This window comes from Panthera uncia (genome assembly GCF_023721935.1).
Source record: "Panthera uncia isolate 11264 chromosome C1 unlocalized genomic scaffold, Puncia_PCG_1.0 HiC_scaffold_4, whole genome shotgun sequence".
In the NCBI taxonomy this organism is placed as follows: Eukaryota; Metazoa; Chordata; class Mammalia; order Carnivora; family Felidae; genus Panthera; species Panthera uncia.
In genome coordinates, this window is record NW_026057585.1 from 104,272,627 (window position 1) to 104,294,395 (window position 21,769).

Genomic DNA, 21,769 nt, shown 5'->3' on the forward strand with positions numbered 1-21,769 from the left:
TTACGGGGGGCTGCGGCCGGGCGGCGGGCGGGGGCCGTCCGCGGCGCAGCGGGCCAGGTAGAGCAGGCCGGCGCCGCAGAGCGCCAGGCCGCCCAGGGCCAGCGCCGTCCGGTGCCGCCACGCGCGCCGCAACAGCTTCATGGCGCGCGCGCGCACGGGAGGCGCCCGAGGCTCCGCGGCTGGCACGCAGGCCGCGTCCCCCCGCGGCGGACGCGGAGGGCTACGGGGCGCCCGTCACGTGGGCGCCCGTCACGTGGGCACGCGCGCCCTTCTCGTTGGTTGCCTCGGGAGGGCCGCGCGGCCACTTCCGCCCAAGGGAAAGATGGCGGCACCGGCGTCGTCACGGCGGGGTCGCGCCAGCGCGCGCCGTTCCTGGTCCGCCTCTTCCCGGAAGAAAGATGGCCGCGGCCTAGGCGCGTCCCGTCGGAGGCGTCACGGGCGCTCGGGCCCCGCTTGGCGGATCCTGGGCGAGGGGAGGGAGGCCGGTGAGTGAGGGCTCCGGGGCGGGGGGCGTCGGGAGGCCCGCAGACGCGCCCTCGGGCCGCTGGACCCTGGGCTCCTGTCCTCTCCGCCCACACCGACGGATGCCGCCGGGGAACTGAGGCTGGGGGAGACAGGTCGGCAGGGGAGTGGGGTGGACCCCGGTATTTACCAGCGAGGTGACCTCCCTCTCCTAGTCTGTAAAAGGTGCCCTAATTGGTAGGGCTTGGTGAAGATTTGGAATGATGCGTGTAAAGCCCTTGATTTCCGGTTCAGCCAGTGGCAGGTGTTAGGAACACTCTTAGCGGGACTCCAAAAACCGGAACAGAGCTGTGAGAATAAGGTTCGCGTTTTTATCGGCAAGAGATCTAGTTTCGCCTGAACGGACACCCCAGGATGGCCAAGAAGTGTCGCCTCCACTTAAGCTGGTCACCCTGGGGCGGCGTTAACACCCTCCCCTGACGTCGTTTCTAGAGGATGGCGACTCCCTAGTCAAGGGGGCAAAGCCCCCTGCCCTTTGAAATCCCATTCTGGTGGGGCAGGCAGGGGACGAGGAACTGAGCAGTTGACTGAGATATTCAGCCGCGCTGCTCCTTTTGTGCTTACCAAGATAGGTAACTGTCGTAAGCGGAGAGGAGGAAGTTTCACTTGACTTCCTGATGTCCGTTCAGTTATCTTGGCGTTACTTTTTGTACAGAACGTAGTGTACTACCCATGAAGATAAGCGCACAGTTGATTTTGCTCTTTCAAGGAGCAAAGTACAGCCTGTTTGGACACAATGTGTTTTTATGGCCACAGTCAGGGGGAGTTACAGTAACGTCAGGGGAAAGCTCTCTGGGTTTGCAGGACACTTTCCTAGCCAGGAGAGCTGGGATGCAGCACTGGAGTCACACTCCAGCAGGAAAGGAAACCGTCCTCAGCCATGGGAAGAAAACCCAGCATGAGCACCTGCGTCGGGGGCTCCTTACCTTGGTGGCTGCAGGCTCATACAGGTCTTGGCTTATGGCAGGCTGCATTTCCTCCCGGGCCCACCTGAAGGCCAGCGCCACTGGCATCTCCTTGGCACCTGCGCAGAGCATCTCCTCTTGGTTTAATACCCCCGTGACCTGCTTGCCAGAGCTGTGGGTGCCTTGCCAGGCACCACTTCCTCGTGGTCTGTTTACATACAGTCCTGTTGGTTTTGAGTCACGTGCCCTGTTCTGTTCCCATGGGCCCTGTGTTTTTATTGTGCGCTCTTTTGCGCTGACGTGTCCAGGAACGTGCATATTGCGATGTGGCAGAAATAGCTGTATGTGTTCGCTCACTTCTGTGGAGTGCCTGCTGGGTGTAGACGGTGTGAGGGCCGTTGGATGGCGACGTGGGGGAGGGTGTGGCGTTCCAGTAGATGTGATTGAAGGGCAGTCACAGCACAGAGAGTACCATGGGGCAGCTGGCGGGCGCTCGTGCCCGTGGGGAGATCGCAGGCCCCAGAGGCCTGGGAAGAGGGACGTTTGCCACCCTGTGAGAGGCCCTCCCTCAGAGGGGTGAGACAGGTGAGGTGAGAGAGGAAGGGCTTGTCGAAGGGCCCAGACGGTGCGCAGGTTCAGAAGGTTAGTGCATCAAGGCATCACGTGTCGGGAGAATAGTGCTGGTGAGGAGCAGGTAGCCTCAAAGGGAAGCATCGAGGAAGCAAGTGGTGGCATCTGCTAGTGCCCCCGGGCCAGCCTTGGCTCGAGCTGTGTGCCCGCAGGCTGGGGCGTGGTGGCTGTGCTGCTGGCCAGCATAGGCAGGCGCTGTACCTCCTGAGCCCCATATGCCCCAGCTTGGCGGCGGGAGGGCACCCTGGCCTGTGGCCAGTGTGTCCAGGGCCACCACCGCTGGGCCCTGGGTACTGGCGGCTTCCCTCTGCCGCTCCTCCCTGGAAAGACTGCCGGAGGAGGTGAGGGTCTCAGCTGCACCTGCGAGGACCGGGTTATGTCAGGGGCAAGAAGGAGCTGGAGCCTTCTTTGGGAAGTGTGGAATGCAAGTGTCCGTGGGAAGCGGAGTGGGCAGCACTGCCCCAGCGCCAGCCAGAAGGGAATCTGGAGGCACCCGGAGGGTGAGGGAAAGCAGGAGGGCCCAGGCAAAGGAGCAGATATGGGAGGAGGCTGGGATGGCCGAGTGCTAGGCGTGAGTGCTTGTGGCCCCGGGATCTTTAACGTGGTGACACGGACAGGGAGGTGGCCTTGTTTCATCGTTGCCAGGCCCAGGCATACCTAGGACGACAGACGTCCTGGTGCGCCAGTCTTGGTCCTGTGTGAACACGAGCAAGGATGTGTGCACACACGTGCACGTATATGTGGGTGCACACGTGTAAGTGTGTATGCACAAACACCTGTACATGCGTGGGCATGGACATAAGCACACTTACGCGTATCTGTCTTGTGCACGCATGTGCGTGTATGCATGTGTTTGTGTACGTGTGCGCGCATCTGCAGAGGTCACAGGGGTGGGAAGGTGGGAAGGGGCTGGTGCCCTGCTGGGCGGGTTTGGGCATTTGCACTGGCACCAGGCTCAGCTCTCACAAAGCCTCGGGGTGGGGGAGGGGCTGCTGGGTGTTCCTGTTACATCGGGGAAACTGAGGCAGGGGAGGTCAGGTAGCTTAGCCAAGTTCACAGAGCTCACAAATACCGAATTGGGATTCGGAGAGTGAATTACCACGTCCCTGGAGTCAGTGTCGATGGCGGGAGGGGTGGAGAGAGACTGTTTTGGGAACACCTGCTGTAGGCATTGAAAAGGGGCAGGTTTAGTGGTGCTGGGCAGCCCTTGAGATGGGGCAGCTTTACGTGAGTAGGAGGGAGAAGGGCCGGAAACCCAGCATCTTTGGAAAAGGAAAAAGTAGCACGTCTAGTCCGGAACCCATCAACCCAGAGCTTCTGTTTCACGTCGCAAGTAAACGCTTCTTCAGTGAAGTATTTGCTGAGGCTCCCCTGGACGATGGCTGTGTTCTCTTCGTAGACCATTAACGTTGGGGTCTGGCAGCCATGGGCGGTTGGCCTTCTGCAGCGTCTGGGGTGGCGGAAGGCTGTGACCCCAGGCCTCGCTTCCTCACCTGTCCCGCCCCTCTCTCCCCAGCTCCTGGCCACACTTGCGGGACATCCCGAAGTCCGGACCCAGGTGGCCATGGCGTCCAGGCGGGCTTCCCTCCGTGGCCTGGCGTCTCACTGCCTCTGGCTCTTGGGGGTCATCCTGCTGATGGATGTGTCTGCCCGGCCTGCCAACCACTCATCCGCTCGGGAGAGGGCAGGCAACAGGGAGGAGCGGGAGATCCTGCCTCCGGACCACCTGAATGGGGTGAAGCTGGAGATGGACGGGCACCTCAACAAAGACTTCCACCAGGAGGTCTTCCTGGGGAAGGACACGGACGGGTTCGAGGAGGACGCGGAGCCACGGAGGAGCAGGAGGAAGCTGATGGTCATCTTTTCAAAGTAGGCGCCCAGGCCTGGGGGGCGGGGGGCTGTTAGAGTCCGACTGATTTGCTCACCCGGCACGTACTGTGGCCCAAACCCAGGCGGGTCGCGTGCTGGGGCTGGGTGGGGTCCCCAGGTGTCAGGGGCCCAGTGCCTCAGCACGTGCCTGGTGAGTTCCGGGCTCCCACGGTATTGGTGACGTGGTGGCACAGTCTTGTGCCAGGACCCAGGATTCGTGGCTCTCGGTTCCGGGAGAGAGACTGAGAGGAGCTGGGACGTGGGGCCGACTCTCTTGTGGGAGCCGCTCTGAGCGCACACAGGTGTCACACGGGCCGTGGACACGCACACAGGCCACACGCGCTGGCTGCAAGCACACACAGAGGTCACGTGGCCTGGGGGCTTTGGAACCTCCGAGGGAGGTGAGGGGCCTCGCGGCTGGGGCCTGAGCTCAGGAGGAGGCCCCGGGCAGTTGGACTGGGCTTTGTTTCCTGAGCCCACTAGCCTCAGCTTCCTTGTCTGTGAAAGGGGGTGTTGAGAAACCCCGCTTTCCCAGGCATGGTGAGAACGAAGTCCCGGGACCTGCTGTGTGCTTGCCGTCTGCTCGCAGGACCGGACGGGGTGGGATGAGGGCGGAGCACAGGTGGAGGGCAGCGGGGCTGAGGGGCGTGGTGGGTTTTGCCCGTGGGTGGGTGGGTGGGAGGAGACCGGGCGGCCGCAGGTGGAGGCAAGGAAGGACGGGCGGGTGGGATGCTCCTGCAGGCCGAGCGGAGACGTCAGGAGCCCCGGTCCCTCGGCGGGGCCGAGGGGGAGCAGCCAGCAGGCGTGCATCTGTCCTCGGCGTCGAAGGCCAAGTCTGGGCGCTGGGTGACAGATCCAGAGAGAGGACCGTGGCCAGACCAGGGCCTGGGGGGTTCGGAGGTGAGGAGAAAGGAGAAGCCGCCAGAAGGCTGTGGCGAGAGAGGGCATCGCTTTCCCGCACGGCCCCCTCAGACGCCGCCCTGGAGGACGGAGACGGTCAGCTGTGCATCAGAGCCTCGTCCAGCGTACAGATTTTATCACTGTCGTCCGGAGTGAGCTTTGCTGCCTCCAGTGAGCAGAGGAAAGCTGGGGACTGAGCCACCAGTGGCAGGTGGCTCCTTCTTGGCGGTCAGATGGAGGCCGACCCACAGAAGGCAGCAAGGTTGGCGTGCCCGTTCTTTCCTCTCCGTGGTGCCCTGATGGGGTTTCCCTGGATGGGTGTTGGTGAGCGATGTGGATCCCGGAGGCCCGCTGGTGTGAGGTGCTCTGGGCGCAGGGTGCAGGGGTGGGGGTGGGGGCAGGGGGAGCAGCAGGTGGGCTGCCCGCTGGGGGCAGTCCGTCGGTGGGCTGGCCGAGACCGAGGACAGAGGTGGGCGCTGCTCGTGATTCGGCCAGCTCACGCAGAGGGCGCTGGGCTCTTCCCAGGAGTCTGTTGGGAGTACCCATCCTTACACTGAGAACCGCCTTCCCGGCAGCCTGGGGAGGGTGGGCTGCACCACTTGGTGGGCCAGGGGCGAAGTGTATGCCCACAGCCAGTCTTGGGGCTAAAAACCCGGTCCAGGGGATCTACCCAGGCCTGCCCTGGGCGTTCTCGGGAGAGAGGGTGGCCCCACCCTGGGTCCTGAGGTCCCTGGGGTCCCTGGGGTCCCTGAGGGCCCTGAGGGCCCTGATGGGGTCCCTGGGAACTTTGAACCTGTGAATGTCTTGCCTGTTGTGAGATCTTCCATCCAAACAGGTTCAAACTCAGCTGTTGAAGCAGCACTGGGTTCTTCCCGGCCTGGCTTCTGTGCCTTAGAGCCCTTGGCACTTTTGCGTGTTCGGGGGCCTGGAGGGTCTGGTGGATGGGCCTAGGGCTCTGGGAGGAAGGGGCCCCAGAGGGGCCAGGCAGGGCCTGCTGGACAGGTGATGGCAATGGGGCAGAATCCAGAGAGGGTGGGATGTTGTCCAGAGACTCAGTGCCGGGAGCAGGTGCGTGACACCGGAGCGAGGTTCCGAAGGAGCAAGGCGCGCAGTGGGGAGGTGGGAGTCTTTCCTGCTGTGCGCACACCGTACGTGTCGAGGGTTAGTTCTTTAGCTGGTTGGCACATAGGTGGGTGTGGGTACAGAGGGATACCGAGCAGTCTGGTGCCACAGCCAGGCCGGGGCCGTGAGGGCTGGCGTGTGCTCAGAGCCCCTTGGGGGTTGGGCCCCACCCGCATCTCACACCGGGCGGGGCTCTGAGGGCCGGGTGTGCGGATGTCCGTGTGGGGGTGGGGGCCTTCCGGGCCACACCTGGGCGCCCGCTGGCCTGTGTGCCTGGAGCCACGAGGGGCCTGCGGCGTGGAGAGGCGGGCGCTTGCTCAGGGGTCACGATGCTAAGGTCACATCACCTGAAGTGCAGAAAACCAGACCGGCAGCCGCATTGCCACCTGGGAGGACAGTGTCCGTGGGCTCACACGCTGGCTGCCCGTCAGTCTCTCTGAGGGGTGGCTGTCTGTCTCGCTTTGTCATGACCTTGACAGTTTTGAGGAGGACCGCACAGGTGTTGTGTCGAATGTCCCTCGTTTCGGGTTTATCTCTTGTGTTTTCTCATGGTCAGAGGGGGGTTGTGGCTTGGGGAAAGGACACCCCAGAGGTGAGGTGGCCCTCTTGTCACATCCTATCAGGGGGTCCTGTTGGCTGGTCATCTGGTTCGGGTAGTGCCTGCCGGGCATCCCTCCTGTCTTCCTGGGCAGCAGCCACTCAGTGAGGCGGTCTCCCTGCGGGGCTGGGGACGAAGCTGTCCTCCCTCCCGGGACCGGGGTGGGGGTGGGGGGCGCGGGGGGCGGCGGGGAAGAACCGCTGTAGTATTTGGAATTCTGGAGGGAGGAGTTCTGTCTCCCCCACGTGCTCACGTTTATCAGCGGTCCCCTCCACCAGCAGGGACTCGTGGATGTGTGTCGTGTACTTGGGGTCCAGCCCCGCACTGTGTTGTTGTGCCCTGGCCATTGGGGGCTCTTTCATTTGCTTGTTTCGGGGGCACCGCCTTACTTTGTGGCCCTGCCGGGGGCTCCGGGTTCATCTCGTCGTGTGCCCGCCTCAGCCGTAGCGGCAGCCACGTCTCCAAGGAGCCCTGGTGTCTTTTACTGGAGGACGGTGTTTAGAAGCCAAGATCCGGGCACTGGTGTGCGTCTTGCTGCAGATGTCACGGCCTGAGGTCTTGTTGGCGGACGCAGTCAGATAACGTGTGCGTGCGTACCAACGTGTGTATACGTAGGTGTGTTAACTCACGCACACACGTGCTAATGTGTGTGCACTTGCGTGCACTAGGCGGTGCATATGCGTGAGCATCGCTGACTCGTGTTTGCACGGGGGCGTGCTGGCCCACGCACACACGTGGACACGTGCTTGCGCCTCAGCTACCTGTCTGCTTCATCAGCTGGCCGTCTGCACCCGCGTATGAAGCGCGACCCCGCTCTGGCTTCGCGGCTCTGGTTCGGGCCTCGGCATCTGCCGCGAGCAGGGTCCCAGTCCATCCACCCCAGCGTGTCCCTGTTCACGGCGGTGGAGCCCTGCCAGCCATCCTCATGTCCATCGGTCCACCTGTGCTGCCGGGTTCCAGAGGCCTCGTGTGACACTGCCCCTCTGCCCGCAGGGTCGACGTGAACACCGACCGGAGGATCAGCGCCAAGGAGATGCAGCACTGGATCATGGAGAAGACGGCAGAGCACTTCCGGGAGGCCATCGAAGAGAGCAGGGTGCACTTCCATGCCGTGGACCCCGACGGCGACGGTATGGCCGGCAGGGCTCAGGCCGCCAGGAGGGGGCGGTGCGCAGAGGGCAGGGGCGGGGGGTGGGGGCGCCCGCCGGTGCTGCCCGCGAGACCGCCCTCCCGGCTCCCGTGTCCTCCGCCCGTGAGGGCAGGGCGGGGTGCAGGGGGCGGGCCGGGGCTTCGGGCCGGGTTCCGGCCGCTCCCCTGCTTCTGCTCCTTCAGTTGCTTGACGTCTGAGAACGGTTACGTACCTCTTCTCGCGTATTTATCCTTTACCATTTCTCTTAAGTTCGCTTATTTATTTTGAGAGAGATTGCGCAAGTGAGGAGGGGCAGAGAGAGAGAGAGAGACAGAACCCCCAGCAGGCTCTGTGCTGACGGCTCAGCGGGGCTTGAACTCACGAGCCATGGGATGGCGACCTGAGCTGGAACCGAGAGTCAGACACTTAACTGATGGTGCCGGCCAGGCTCCACTGCTCACGTCTTTGTAAAACTGTCCGTCGTCAAACACCCTAACGGTTGGTCTTTGCTTCTAGGCCGTGTGTCGTGGGACGAGTATAAGGTGAAGTTTTTGGTGAGCAAAGGGCACAACGAGAAAGAAGTCGAGGAGAAGATGAAGAATGGCGAGGAGCTGAAGGTCGACGAGGAGAGTGAGCGCCCAGGCCCTGCCACAAGCCCGTGAGGGGGACCCCAGCCGGGGAGAGGGCGGGTCTGGGCCAGGAGGAGGGCCCGCAGGGTGAGGCAGGTGGGGCGCAGAACTCTGCCCGCCCCTCAGCCTTTCACAAACATGCCTTTAAAACCTCAGGGACAGAAACTCGGTGCACTAGGGTGTTGGCCAAGTTCTAGAGCGCGGCCGGAGAACGCTGGCGCCTTTCCCTAGTGACTGCCTTCTGCTCCGCCACCCCGTCCCACCTGGGGGCCCCTGCGGGGCCCAGCATATCCTGTTCCTCCTCCACTCAGTGGGTCACCGTCCCCACCCTTGTCCCATGGTGTCTTCTCTTGGTGGATGCGCAAGCGTGGGAGTTTCTCTGCGGCATCTTTCTGCCTGTGACACGGTCTCTCACGTGTCCGCCGGCTGTGCTGGTGAGCGTGCTGGTGGCCTCTGCTTTGTGAAGGGTGCCGCTGTGTCCCCTGGGCCACAGGTGTTCACTGCTGTTGTGTCTCCAGATGAACGGTGGGCCCTCTTGTCTGTGCCAGTGTTTGTGTATCTAGGCCTGGACCCCTGTGTCCTGTGTCGGGACTGCAGCCATACCTTCTCTCTGTTTGATTTTCCCTTTAGTCTTTAATCCCGATTCCCTGTGTTCCGTGCGGGTGTGCAGGGAAGTGATGGCCTTTCTGCGTTAACCTTCGTCCTGTGGTCTTGATACGATTGCCTAGTGGCTCCAGGAGTCTTTGTCAGCTCTTCCGGATTTTCTCTACAGGCAATTGTGACATCTGTGAGCCAAGACCGTTTATTTCCTCCTTCCCAATCTGGGTATCTTTAACTTCCCTTTTTTCTTTTTTGTTTTTAACTAATTTTTAAAGTTTATTTCTTTATTTTGTAATGTCTGTTTACTTTAGAGAGAGAACGCACACACAAATGTGGGGAGGGCGGTGGGGGTGGGGCAGAGGGTCTGAAGTGGGCTCTGTGCTGCCAGCACAGAGCCTGATGCAGGGCTCAGACTCCTAAACCTCGAGATCATGACCTGAGCCAAAATCAAGAGTCAGCCGCTTAACCGACTGAGCCACCCAGGCGCCCCTTTAATTTCCTTTTCTTATCTTACTGCGTTGGCTGGAACTTCCAGTACAGTGTTGAAAAGCATCTTTTTCTTGTTCTCATCTTCGAGGCAAAGTGTCAAGTTTCTCACCATTCAGCATGACGTGAGCTGTAGGTTTTTTGTAGGTGTTCTTTGTCAAGTTGAGGAAATTCTAATCTGTTCCTGGTTTGCTGGAAGTTTGGATCATAAATGGGTGTTGGATTCTGTGTAATGCTTTTTCTGTGTTGATAGGGTCATGTGGTTTTTCTTCCTCATCCTGTTGATGTGATGGTTACATTAATTGATTTTTGGATGTTGAACCAGCCATGCATACTTGGGGTAACTCCCACTGGGTCGTAGGATATAATTCTTGTGTTTTTGGATTCAATTTGCTGATATTTTGTGGGGCATTTAAAAAAAATTTTTTTTTCTAATGTTTATTTTTGAGGGAGACAGAGACAGAATGTGCGTGGGTTAGGGGCAGAGAGAGAGGGAGACACAGAATCCGAAGCAGGCTCCAGGCTCCGAGCTGTCAGCACAGAGCCTGACATGGGGCTCGAACTCACAAGCTGTGAGATCGTGACCTAAGCTGAAGTCAGACGCTCAACTGACTGAGCCACCCAGGCGATGTGGGGCATTTTTGCATGAGAGACACCAGTCTGTAGTTTCCTTTCCTTGCAGGGTCTGGTAGTGTCTGAGTTCCCAGCCTTCCGGCTGTCTCCTTGGGGGTCACCTGTCACGGGCACCTCGTTAATGTCTCATGCCTTTACTTTTCCTGCTCAGTCTGTTCCTGGAGCACGTGTAACTTAGCAGAGTCTCAAGTTAAACACTGAGGAGGCTCCTGAATGCGCTCCGACGCCAGTCGGCCTTTCCCACTTCCCAGGACGTCATCCAGTATTTTAGTTCTGTCCTTTTTAAACCCTGTGCCTTGGATGTTACTGTTTTTTTCTGAAATGGTTGTTTGCCTTTTTCATATCTGTTTGTGTTTTGTGTTCCCACGGTTTGTCCTGTGGTTCCGGCTGTTCCCTGAAGGTGTAATTTGGAGGTGTCTGGGCATCCTGGGGGGCCTCTGCCCTCTTGCCAGCATTGGTGATTTGGCATCAGCTTCTGGGGTGGCCGCTGGGGTGTGGGCTGCAGGCCCCCCGTCCCTGCCCGCTCTCGGGAGCTAGTCTGTCTTCAGCGCCTTTCCTTTGGCCGTGTCTGGGGTCAGGGCTGTCCTCCAGGGGTGTGAGTTCTGTCACCTCAGCACGTGTCTTCGAGGCCCCTGTTCCCTTCTTTAGTGTCGGTGGGGCACTGCAGGTGAGGAGGGGCGCCAAGGGTCTCGGAGGCCGGGGGAGGGTGGGCAGGGGCTGAGAGGTAGGCTTGGGGGTCCGCACGTGGTGGTCTGCCTCCTCGGGGGACCCTCACTCGGCAGGTGCCTGTGGGCTCATGGGCCTCCCTCCCTCCCGGCCTCCCTCCTTGTCCCTGCTTGTGGTCACGTTGCCGCAGTCTCTGCGTGTCGTCTTCTGCCGGGAGTCCTGCTGTTGGCTTCAGGGCCCACCTTAAGTGCCTGGTGACCTCATCTCAAGACCCTTAAGTGGTTTTGGCTGCACAGACCTTTTTCCATGTCAGGTGCTGTTGACAGCCTGCAGGCGAGTGTGTGCTGGCCCCTGTTCCTCTCGGCCCTGCACACGGGCAGGAGGGAGCCAGTCACCCCACCTCCCTTTAAGTGGATTCGCCATTCAGGGTAGGCCACCGTGGGATCTTGTGTTCATCAGAAGGCGCTAAGACTTGAGGCGACGGGTACCGTGTGGGATGCAGCCGTCTCCCCTGTTGTGATGTGCCAAGGCCTGGGAGTCCCTGTTCCTGGTGACGGTGGTGCGGTGCGGACACACCTCCCGCCTGAACCCTTCCTGCTCGCCTGGCCTCCAGCTGGACGGTCCTTGAGCCTGCGAGGCCGCGGGCCTTCCCACGGAAGGAGAGCGGGGGTGTGGCAAGAGTGTGCGGGGGATGCTTGAGTCATATCTGGAAGCTGGGTTTTCCTCCAGAGCCCTGCCCTCCGTGTAAGGCGCACGTGAAACAGATGGAAAAGAACAAGGTTATGCTTTGTTCCTGTAGGTGCGCGGGGAGGGTGAGTCAGCCTCCACTGTGCTTTTCCATTTCTCCCGAGGAGCAAACAGCAGTAGTGAGCTGGGGCGGGGGCTGTGTCTGGAGGAGGGTCAGCCCCTGTATTTGGTGGGGAGGATCTGTGTCCAGGGGCATATGTGTGTGTGTCTTGTGGGACCTGTGTCTGTGTCTTGGGAGGGTCTGTGTCTGTCTGGGGGCTTTGCCCCCTCTGCCTCCCTGAGGGCCGAGCTCTCCTTCGGGGGAGGGGCGCTAGGCCTCGCTTACCGCAGCGTCCTGAGCCGGCCCTCCTCTGCGGGCAGCACACCTCAGAGCTTTCCTGGTGCGTGCAGGTGCCGTGGGGGCCTGGGTCCTCACAGATGTGCCTCTCTCAGCACAGGAAGTCCTGGAGAACCTCAAGGACCGTTGGTACCAGGCGGACAACCCCCCCTCGGATCTGCTGCTGACTGAGGACGAGTTCCTGTCGTTCCTTCACCCCGAGCACAGCCGTGGCATGCTCAAGTTCATGGTCAAGGAGATTGTCCGGGACCTGGGTGAGGCCTGGCCGGAGGCCCTGGTGCCCCCGGGGTGGGGGTGGGGGTAGGGGCAGCTGGGCTGGAGGGCGGGGCCCACTGGCACCTGCAGCGACTCTCCCTTCAGGGGTCAGCCTGGGGGTCTCGGAGGCTGTGTGGCCACCTGGTGAGGGAAGGCCAGGACTTGCCCTGGGCCGTCTGACTTCCACCGGGCTCCTGGGCACCTGTTTTGAGACGCACCTGTTCTGCTTTAGGCTGAAAATTTGGCAGCAGACCTGTCTGATGGACTTTCTTCTGGGTGGGGCTGGGTGGTCCCGTGCTCACTTGGGGTCTGAGTGTCCACACGTCTGTCCTGCAGACCAGGACGGTGACAAGCAGCTCTCGCTGCCTGAGTTCATCTCTCTGCCCGCGGGCACGGTGGAGAACCAGCAGGGCCAGGACATCGATGACAGTTGGGTCAGAGACCGGAAAAAGGAGTTTGAGGAGCTAATCGACGCCAACCATGATGGGATCGTGACCATGGCGGAGCTGGAGGTGAGCGCAGGTGGTGGGGGGCGTGGGGGCGCCTCTGGGGTTGGGCTCAGGGCCCCGAGGCTTCCCGTGGGACTGCAGTGGGAGGGAAGGCGGCCCCGGTCCGGCTGTGGCTGGTCACTTGGTCACTTAGTGGCACCTAGAAGCGGGCTCCCTCAGGGGTGGGGGTCCACCCCACCAGCCTGGTCGCCTTTGGCACTCAGAGGGGATTCGAGCGGGGTGCCTGTGCCTGCCCCCTGGTCGGGGTGCCCCCTGGTCGGCGTGTCTGGGTGTCTTGGCCTCTCGAGGCTCCAAGAAGCCGCTCCCCAGTGGGCATCTGGCTGGACGCTGGGGCCGTGGGCCACGTTGGAACCCACCATCTCCCCCCGAAGTGTTTTCACTGGTGCCGAGTAGGCTTGTTTCCCCATCGCTGTATGACTCGTTCGTCGCACATCAGAATTCTCCGCTCCCTTGCTGATAGCTGGAGGACGGACACCTGTGGTTCACAGGTCGAACGGTGGCTGATTTGGCCCATGTTTCCGCCTGTGTCCGTGCCCCGCGCGCCCCACTGCCAGGCCGCGGGTGGCCACTCAAAGCTTCTTGCGCTCCAAGAGAGCTCCCCTCCCTCCCTCCCGTGGTGGGGGCTCCCTGGCGAGGACGGGGAGGCAGTGAATCTCCTGCACCCACACAGGCGAGGCTCCCTGGCCCTGAGCCACTTCCAGCCTGGTGTGTGCCTTCCAGAACATTCAGGAACACGCCGCCATCCCCTTCCTGCTGCTTCTGTGCTATCAGCCATTGGGGGGGTGAGGGGGTGGGGTTTAAACAAGGACTTGCTCTTTGTAGCTGGTTAGAGGGTTCCAGCCTTGCTGCTGCTGCCTGAGGCACAAGGTGCTGACCTCGCTGACCGGGTGTCCGTGTGGGGCGGGGGCGTCCGCCTCGGTGGGGGCTCTCAGCCGTGTCACCACGCGCGGACTTTGGGCGCCATTGTGACAGCGGCACCTGAGGTCCAGGGGTCCCAGTGCCGCCGGGGAGCGGGCGGGCCAGGGGGTCCCTGGCGGCCAGGGCCGCGCTGACGCGGTGCCCGCGACCACCGTAGGACTACATGGACCCCATGAATGAGTACAACGCCCTTAACGAGGCCAAACAGATGATCGCCATCGCCGACGAGAACCAGAACCACCACCTGGAGCCCGAGGAGGTCCTCAAGTACAGCGAGTTCTTCACGGGCAGCAAGCTGATGGACTATGCCCGCAACGTGCACGAGGAGTTCTGAGCCCGAGCCCCCCGCCGCCCGCCCCTCCCGGAAGCCTCCCTCCCTCCTGCCGCCCTCAGGCCCCGGGTCCAGGCTCCTCAAAGTTGTGCTAGAGCAGGCCGGAGCCCCCGAGGCGCGCCACGGGCTGGCCACCCCTGTGCGTGGGGCCCCACGTGCTGCCACGTGTCACTTCTGGGAAGCGGGTGCCGTTGTGCGAGGGCACGGACCACAGTGGCGCCCTGCGGGCTCACCACACCTGTGGGAAGTAACGTGGCTCCTGCCGCCTCCTTAAAGACCGAGCGGTGGAGCTCGTGCTCGAATGTGCTGCCGGTGGCCAGTGGCTGGGGGTGCCTGCCCTTCCGAGCGGAGGACGCTCGGTCTCCGAAAACACAAACACTTGTGACAAGAATCTTACGAATTTACTTTAAAATATAGTTGCCTTTTTCTCCCAGCTTCTTTTTTTTTTTTTAAGCCCATACAATGATTTTGGAACGTTTGTGGCTAGGTGGCTTCCACTTAGCGCTTTTGAGGTGGGCGATTTGGTGAGAACAGAGAGTTTGGTCAGGCAGGTGCGGGAAGGACCAGGATCCCGGGTGGGGCTGCAAGTGACAGATGTGTTTACCGACAACGGGGACCTCTGGGAGCTCGTGGGAGATGGCTTTCGCAGGAAGCCGAGGGTGTGGGCTACAGATTTAAAGTCAGGAGCCTGAAGCCTGGGCCTGGGTGAGACCCCCTGGGAGGGGCGGGGGGGGGGGGGTGGCAAGGGAACCGGGGTTCCTGGTAGAAAGGGAAGATCTGAGAACAAGCCCTTAGGGGAGGGACCGGGGTGGGGGGTGGGGAGAACTCAGGAGTCCACCGAGACTGGCCTCAGAGCCCCCAGCCCGGCTGGTTGTGGGGGCCTGGAGTCTCCCTGAGCCGGTGGTCAGGGCCTGGGGACAGGACAGCGATGTTGGCTGAGGTTCCACCAGACCTGCATTTCTCACACATGCTGTCCCAGTCCTTCCTGGGGGTCAGCTCTGCCCCGTGCTTGACTGGCGTTGGGGACGGAGGGCATTGAACTGTGAGGGTTTCGCAGTCCCTGACCCCACATGCCTCTCAGCTGCCACCTCAGGTCTCTGCTCCCCCCACCCCCTCCCTGCTGGCCATCCTCTCAGGAGCCCTGCGCTGTGGTCCGTGGCTCCTCAGCGGACAGCTCACCCAGCCAGTGGGTCCACCCTTGCCACAGGGACCCGCTTCCGAAAAGCGTGGGAGCGGGGCCGCTGCAGAGGAACAAGGGCGCGGTGACACCTGGGCTGGTTTCTAGGCAAACAAGAGGAAAGACTTCAGAAGGGACGAGAGTGCGTGGTGGGAGGGGTCCCCATGGTGGCCAGGCCCACGTGGGTGCATCAGCAGCAAGCAGGTGTGTGACACTTGGGGGTGTGGGCTGAGCTGGGGGGGGGGGGGGGGTCGGCTGGGCCCACAGGATGGCGGTGGATCGAGCGGGTGACATACAGTTAGTTGTCTGTGCTCCACGGGCCGCTGTGGACCGATGCGGATACATGGGCCAGGTGTGCAGGGCCTCAGGCGGTGGAGGCCGGCGCCGCCGGAGAGGGGAGCGCTGCCCACCAGACCCCCGGGTTGTTCCCTCAACCTCAGAGGCTCTGGTTTGTTTTTGTCAACTTAAGAAAAGGTTTTTCTCACCACCTGTGGGAGACGGCGTGCACGCACACACGCACACAAACGCGCATGCACATGCACGCACACCCGGCCGTCTGGACGCCCTGATCCCCTTCCCTGTGTGGACCCCGTCTCACTTGGCAGGCGTGGCGAAGGCTGACCCTGAGTGGCCCCCTGCCCGCTGGGAGAGCTGCCTCTGCCTCCGCCCCGGCCGCTGTGGGCCGTGGCCGCCTCCCTGGCAGCCTTGCCCAGGAGGAATTTCCCACAGACGGGCCGGGGGAGCTCAGCTTCCTTACCTGTTTTTCTCGGGGAGGGGGATTTCCAGCTCCTACCCCGCTCTCGTCCCATCCCCAAGGGAGGCCCCCTGCCTGAAACTTTTTAAAGTAACTGTTGAATGGTTAATTTCATCTCACGGTTGTGATTTGAAAGGTACAAAAATGACACAGTAGAGCGTCCCCTTCCTCGAGGGGTGTAAGAGAAAATGCACACGTATGCACACGTTCGTCTGGTGTGCGCACATGCGTGTGCCTGTGTCCTTCCCCCTTGACCCACCACAGAGTTCCTGCACACGGGCCTTCCCCGCCTGCCCTGGATCCACCCAGATCTGTGTCTGAGGGCGCCACGCGCTCCGTAGGATCACACTGGGCCGTTCCAGTCTTTACTGCTGCCTTGGTGCTGTGGGGGCACCCTAAGCCCAGGGTGGGTGTGGGGCAGGGTGGGGAGAGCCTGATGTGGCCTCTAAAGTTCGTGGGGAGGCAGAGTTGGCCCCGCCGGCAGACGGCACACAGAGTCCTGCTGGCCTCTGCCCGGCCGGGGAGTCGGAGTGGGTGCTGATGGTTTGTTTTCACAGGACTCCCCACCCCCACCCCAAAGAAGTACCTGGGTGTTCACACACGTCCCGGCACGTGAGGCCGGTGACACACACACGTGCCCGCGCACGGACACAGGTTCACACGTGCTCTTGGGCACACTACCCCCAGGATGCATCTGCAGGCGTTTGGTCCGTGGGGCCGTCCGAACACAGCACCATGCGTGGGGCAGCTTAAACAGCAGTCCTGGGGCCCCGGTCAAGTGTGGGCAGGGCTGCTCTCTCCTGAGGCCTCTCTCCTTGGTGGCAGATGCCGCCTTCTCCTTTGTCCTTGCCAGGCAAAGAGACCCTCCCTCCCTCAAGGTGGGAAGAGACTCTCCTGGGGTCTCTCCCAAAAGGACCACGGTCCTGTGGGGTCAGGGCCCGGCCCTCTGACCCCGTCTAGCCCTAACCACCCCTCTAGAGGCCCCATCTCCAAACACTGCCACGTTGGGGGTTGGCTTCAGCACGTGGGGACACAGTTCAGTCCCTGACACTTGCAGTGTTCAGACACGCTCAGCCTCATGCACACTCTCCCACACCAGCACCCCCCTGCGTCCGCACCTGCCTGCTTGCCACACTGCTCCACACCTGCACACGCTCTCCCACGTGCTCCCACGTGTGCACGCTTGCTCTGAGCTAGTTCTGGGCACTTGTGCCAGGGACCGTGCTCTGGAGGCGGGAGCACTCCTTTTCTTCCCCCTGAGCTGGTGCCCAGTCACGGGTCCAGATGGTGAAGGGCCTGTCTCCCGACCCCGTGTGCTGCCTCAGTTCACCCGTGTCCTCTGTGCACCCTTTTGCCTAGGGGGTGAAGACTGGCGTGAACGTGGCCTTTTGTGTGGTGTGTGTGGGGGGGGTAGGAATAGCCAGCCGCCTGTCCCCCCGGAGGGGCCGACCCTGCCCTGTACAGGGAGAGTGGGTGCCCAGAAGGAGCGGGCTTTGGAGGGGTTCTGAGACCAACCCTCCTCCAAGTGGCGTGAGTGGGCAGAGCAGGGCAGGAAGGCATCCAGGGTGCCCCGCTTCCCTGGTGAGATGGGAGCCAGAGGGGTCCCGTGTCGGGGGGCGGGGGTGGGTGTAGACCGGATGGGCCTGGCAGGGGCCAGGGGGCTGTGGGGCCGCACTTTGGCCCCGGGGTCTGTCTGCATGCTGCAGGAGGGGTCTGGGCTGGTGCCCAGCTGCCAGCTGGCTGAGCCTGAGGTTAGTAGGTGTCGTTGAGGGGATGGGGACCGGGCCCCGGGGCAGAAGAGAAGCCCACATCCCAGACAGGCTGCCTTCCTGCCACCAGCCCGGGTCAGGGGTCGCCAGCCCTTCCTGGGCCTCCTTCCTCCTGGTCCCCTCCTCCTCCCTCCCTCCCCACCCCTCCCCCGCAGCCCTTATAGCCACATCCTGCAAGGAAAAACCCCAGACTCCTGCACCGGGCAGAGATGAGGGTGGCTGTGGGGGCTCAGCAGCCCAGGGCACCTCACTCAGCTGTCCAGCTCCTGGGGCTTGTGCTGGGCACCACGGCCGCGCTCCACTGTGTCGGGAACACCTACCCCAAAGACGGCAGGTGCTGTAGCGAGTGCCCACCAGGTGAGTGGTCTGGCCACAGAACTGGGGAGGGATGCCTGTGGGGGCATGGGGATGAGGTACATGGGGAGAGGGGACATGGAGACCTGGGACATGGGGACATGGGGACAAGGGACATGGGGATGGAGACACGGGGATCGGGGAGGGGGAAAGGGGGACAGGGACATGGGGACAAGGGGACAAGGGCCATAGGGATGGAGGCATGGGGATCGGGGAGGGGGAAAGGGACACACGGACATGGGGACAAGGGGACAAGGGCCATAGGGATGGAGACACAGGGAAAGGGACACAGGGACATGGGGACAAGGGGACAAGGGCCATAGGGATGGAGGCATGGGGAGAGGGGGACAGGGACATGGGGACAAGGGACATGGGGATGGGAGACATGGGGTGAGGAATGGGGAGAGGGAGATAGAAACACGGGGGCCTGGGACACGGGATGTGCAGATGGGGTCCTGGGACACAGGTGTCACGGACTAGGGGACTCGGGACAGTGGCCGGGCCAGAGGCTGGGCAGGTTGAGTCCACCCTCCTCATCCTGCAGGTTATGGGATGGAGAGTCGCTGCAGCAGTGACCAGGACACCAAGTGCCTCCAGTGCGCGTCCGGCTTCTACAATGAGGCCGTGAACTACGAGCCTTGCAAGCCCTGCACACAGTGCAACCAGAGTGAGCGCCACCCCGGCCCTGGCCCCTGGCCCCCCACCTGCGTCCCGTCGCCCCGCCCAGTGCTCTCGTGAGGCCCCCAGCGCCACAGAAACAAACCCCAAACCACAATGGGGCTGCCACACCACGGAGGTCCCCAAGGAGAACCTTCCTCCTCCCAGGGGGGCTGAGGCCACGCGGAGTCAGGGAGGAGCATGTGCCTGCCAGGTGGCCTTTGGGGTGACGAGACCTGGATCCCAAGGGCCACGTAGGGTCCTGGTACAGGCCTGAGGGAAGGTGGGAAGGGAGGCTGCCGTGGCCACCGGATGCCCCAGGGGCCAGAGGAGTATGGCCTCCAGGGGCTGTGTGTGGGGCTGCTGGTCCGGGGACCCTCGGCTTCTGTCCTCCGGCCTCTCTGCATCCCTGCCAGCTGTGCCTGCCTCACCTGACCCCCCCCCCCCCCAGGAAGTGGGAGCGAGCCCAAGCAGAGATGCACACCCACGCAGGACACCGTCTGCCGCTGCAGGCCGGGCACTGAGCCCCAGGACGGTTACGATCGTGGTGTCGGTGAGCCCGGAGTGGGGGGGCAGTGTGTGCGGTGAGCCCCGGGCGGGGTGGGGGCAGTGCGTGTGTGAGAGGTCAGGGTCACGTGCCTGGGGGGGCCTCAGGAGCTGTAAAAGAAGCATGTCTTCCATATCGCACGCTCTCACTTCCCCTGTACCCCCATCCCAGTCCTGCCACCACGTTCCTTTCCCCCAACAGACAGGTGCCCAGAAGGGGGTGGGGCGGGGCACCGGGTCCTGGCCAGTGGGTGGATGTGGGCAGGGAGGAGCTTCCGGAGGGCACGGTAGGTGAGCGCCTAGCCCTCCAGGACCAGCCCCCAGTGGCTGCAGCGTCCAGGTCCCTGAGGTGGCAGGGGATGGACTGAGATTGTCCTTGTCTTTGTTGCAGACTGTGCCCCGTGCCCACCGGGATATTTCTCCCCAGGTGATGACCAGGCTTGCAAGCCCTGGACCAAGTGAGTGTCCTGGGGGCCTGGGGATCAAGGGGCCAGGCCTGGGAGCAGGAAGCTGCCGGCTGGGGGTGGGGTGCTCCTGGCTCCTGCTGCCCTGACAAATGGCCCGTTCCCCTCATGACTCCTGCTCCTCACGGCCCATGACCCTGGCCCCACCATGGCCCCTGCCTGCCCGCTCAGCCCCGGGTCCAGCCTCCTCCACCAGCCTGGCTGCTGGGCCGGAGCGAGGAGTGTGTGAGACTCTTTCCCAGGCCCTGGGAGTTTATGAGACCAGTCAGTTGTAGCTGGGGGCTCCGTGGTGGGGGCAGGAAGAGACGAACAAGCTGGTGGTGTGAGAGGGCAAGACTGGGCTGGAGCCGGCTGGGAGGAGACTGTGGGGAGCAGAGGGAGGGGAAATGGGGAGTGAGGGTGTGAGCAGTGGCCTTGGAGACCCTGCAGGGTGTGAGGCCCCCTGGGGGGGGTGAGGGGCCCGGGCAGGTCTTTGGCGGCCCACACAGTGATCCAGTGTGGGTCCCCAGCTGCTCCCCACATCCCCCGGTCCTGTCTCGGTGCTGGGCCCATCCCGTCGGTCTGGCAGGAGGCAGGGGAGGTGGTGGTACAGACCTATGGCCTGATCCGCACCCCCTGCCCTTCTCAGCTGCACCTTGGCGGGAAAGCGCACGCTGCGGCCGGCCAGCCAAGGCTCAGATGCCGTGTGTGAGGACAGGAGCCCCCCAGCCACCACGCCTTGGGAGACCCAGGGCCCCCCAGTCCGGCCCCCTACCACCCAGCCCACCACAGCCTGGCCTAGGACCTCACAGGAGCCCTTCACACCCCCTGCAGAGCCCCCCAGGGGTAAGGGGGCCTGGCCTTGCCCCAGCAGGGCCCTCCCCCCAGTCCAAAAAAGAAGGGGGCTGGGGGAGGATGGGGTAGAGACGCCCTCTGCCCTCGTCGGGGTCCTCCTGGGGCGGGTGGACTGCTTCCTCTGGTGGCCCCAACCTCAGCAGGCCCCGCCTCCCCACAGGTCCCCAGCTGGCCGCTGTCCTGGGCCTGGGCCTGGGCCTGCTTGCCCCGGTGGCGGCCGCACTGGCCCTGCTCCTGCACCACAGAGCCTGGCGGCTACCCCCCGGTGAGTGCGCAGTGTGTCCCCAGCCCAGACGGCTTCCCGAAGGGGTGGGGCCGTTGCCCACCTCCCCCCCTCTCCTCCTCCCCAGGTGGAAATAGCTTCCGGACCCCCATCCAAGAGGAGCATGCCGATGCCAACTCCACCCTGGCCAAGATCTGAGCGGCCAGGCCAGGGGCCCAGAGGGTCTGCTAGACATTGAGGGGCCGTGGGGCGCCCCCAAGCACGGGCCGCCACATCCCACCTTCCCACCACCCACCCTGCCACCCTGCGCCGTTTTAGGTGCTCCTGGGCTGACACCCAGGGCTCTGCTATGTATGCTGTGCATACTCCCCGCCCAGGGTGGTGCCCCCCCCCCCCCAATAAACGACACTGGCACATGTGGTCTCTGACCGGGCACTGGTGGTCTGGGGGCTGCACACGTGTGTGGGGGGGGGGGGCGGGGGCTGGGGCTGTGCCCACCTCTGGCTGGAGAGGGGGCTCAAGCCGACTGCTCAGAGACCCCAGGACCCCTGCCCTCATCCTTCTCTGGGCACGTCCCAGCACCTGTGGTGGGACGTGGAGGCCTAAATGAGCGTCCTGGGGGTGGGGTTTGGACAACCCAGCAGCTTGTGGGGGGAATTCAGGAGCTGCTCCCCCCCAGACCCTAAACCTGGGTGAGTGGGCCCGAGGCCCCCCCAGTGCTAATGGGAGCAAGTAGGAGGCCTGAGGCCCTGGTCCCCAAGGGGACTTTTGAGAGCGACCCTTCGGGTTTATGTGTTCCCCTGAAGGAGAGAGCTCTTTTTCGAGGCCTCTCAAACCCCCTGCCCTGCCAGACCTGCGAGTGGGTCCCCGCAGCAGCACTTTGGGAAACGAGAGGCTTCTGGCGGGGCGGACTGCACGGCGGCCGGCTGTCCAAATGCCCATCGACGGCACAGTCCCACTGACCTCAGCGTGCCTTCCAGGACCATGGGGCCCTCCCGCTGGGGCGCCAGGCCACAGAGCGAATGTCCTTCATGGCTGCGGGGCATCCCGCAGCCAGCAGGTGACTCCGAGCCCTGGTTTTGGCAGAGCCTCAGCTCTGGCCACCAACCCTCCTTGTTTCCTGGGCCATCTTTCTCCCCAAGGTCGCCCCAAAGGCCTGTTCAGCCTGTCTTCAAATCTCCTAGTGCTCCCGCCCTGGCCCGAAC

The 21,769-nt window shown here is 62.9% G+C and overlaps 3 protein-coding genes across 3 annotated transcripts in view; 2 read left to right on the forward strand and 1 right to left on the reverse strand.

The window, feature by feature from the left end:
- Window positions 1–330, reverse strand: part of B3GALT6 (beta-1,3-galactosyltransferase 6) — a 1,847-nt gene extending 1,517 nt beyond the window's left edge. The window contains exon 1 of the mRNA XM_049618326.1: window positions 6–330. Coding sequence (XP_049474283.1) covers window positions 6–141 — 136 coding nt within the window. The 5' untranslated portion in view covers window positions 142–330. The remainder of the gene's footprint in view (window positions 1–5) is intronic.
- A 58-nt stretch (window positions 331–388) lies between these two features.
- Window positions 389–14,219, forward strand: SDF4 (stromal cell derived factor 4). The gene is made up of 7 exons (XM_049618325.1): window positions 389–485; window positions 3,574–3,926; window positions 7,540–7,676; window positions 8,192–8,305; window positions 11,869–12,027; window positions 12,365–12,540; window positions 13,613–14,219. Exons 2-7 carry the CDS (start codon window positions 3,622–3,624, stop codon window positions 13,787–13,789), a joined length of 1,068 nt encoding a protein of 355 aa, XP_049474282.1. The 5' UTR covers window positions 389–485; window positions 3,574–3,621; the 3' UTR covers window positions 13,790–14,219.
- Window positions 14,220–15,219: 1,000 nt separating this feature from the next.
- Window positions 15,220–20,973, forward strand: TNFRSF4 (TNF receptor superfamily member 4). The gene is made up of 7 exons (XM_049618327.1): window positions 15,220–17,843; window positions 18,385–18,507; window positions 18,949–19,050; window positions 19,435–19,501; window positions 20,136–20,332; window positions 20,502–20,606; window positions 20,692–20,973. The coding sequence occupies exons 1-7, from the start codon at window positions 17,696–17,698 to the stop codon at window positions 20,760–20,762; spliced, it is 813 nt and encodes a 270-aa protein (XP_049474284.1). The 5' UTR covers window positions 15,220–17,695; the 3' UTR covers window positions 20,763–20,973.
- The last annotated feature ends 796 nt before the right edge of the window (window positions 20,974–21,769 follow it).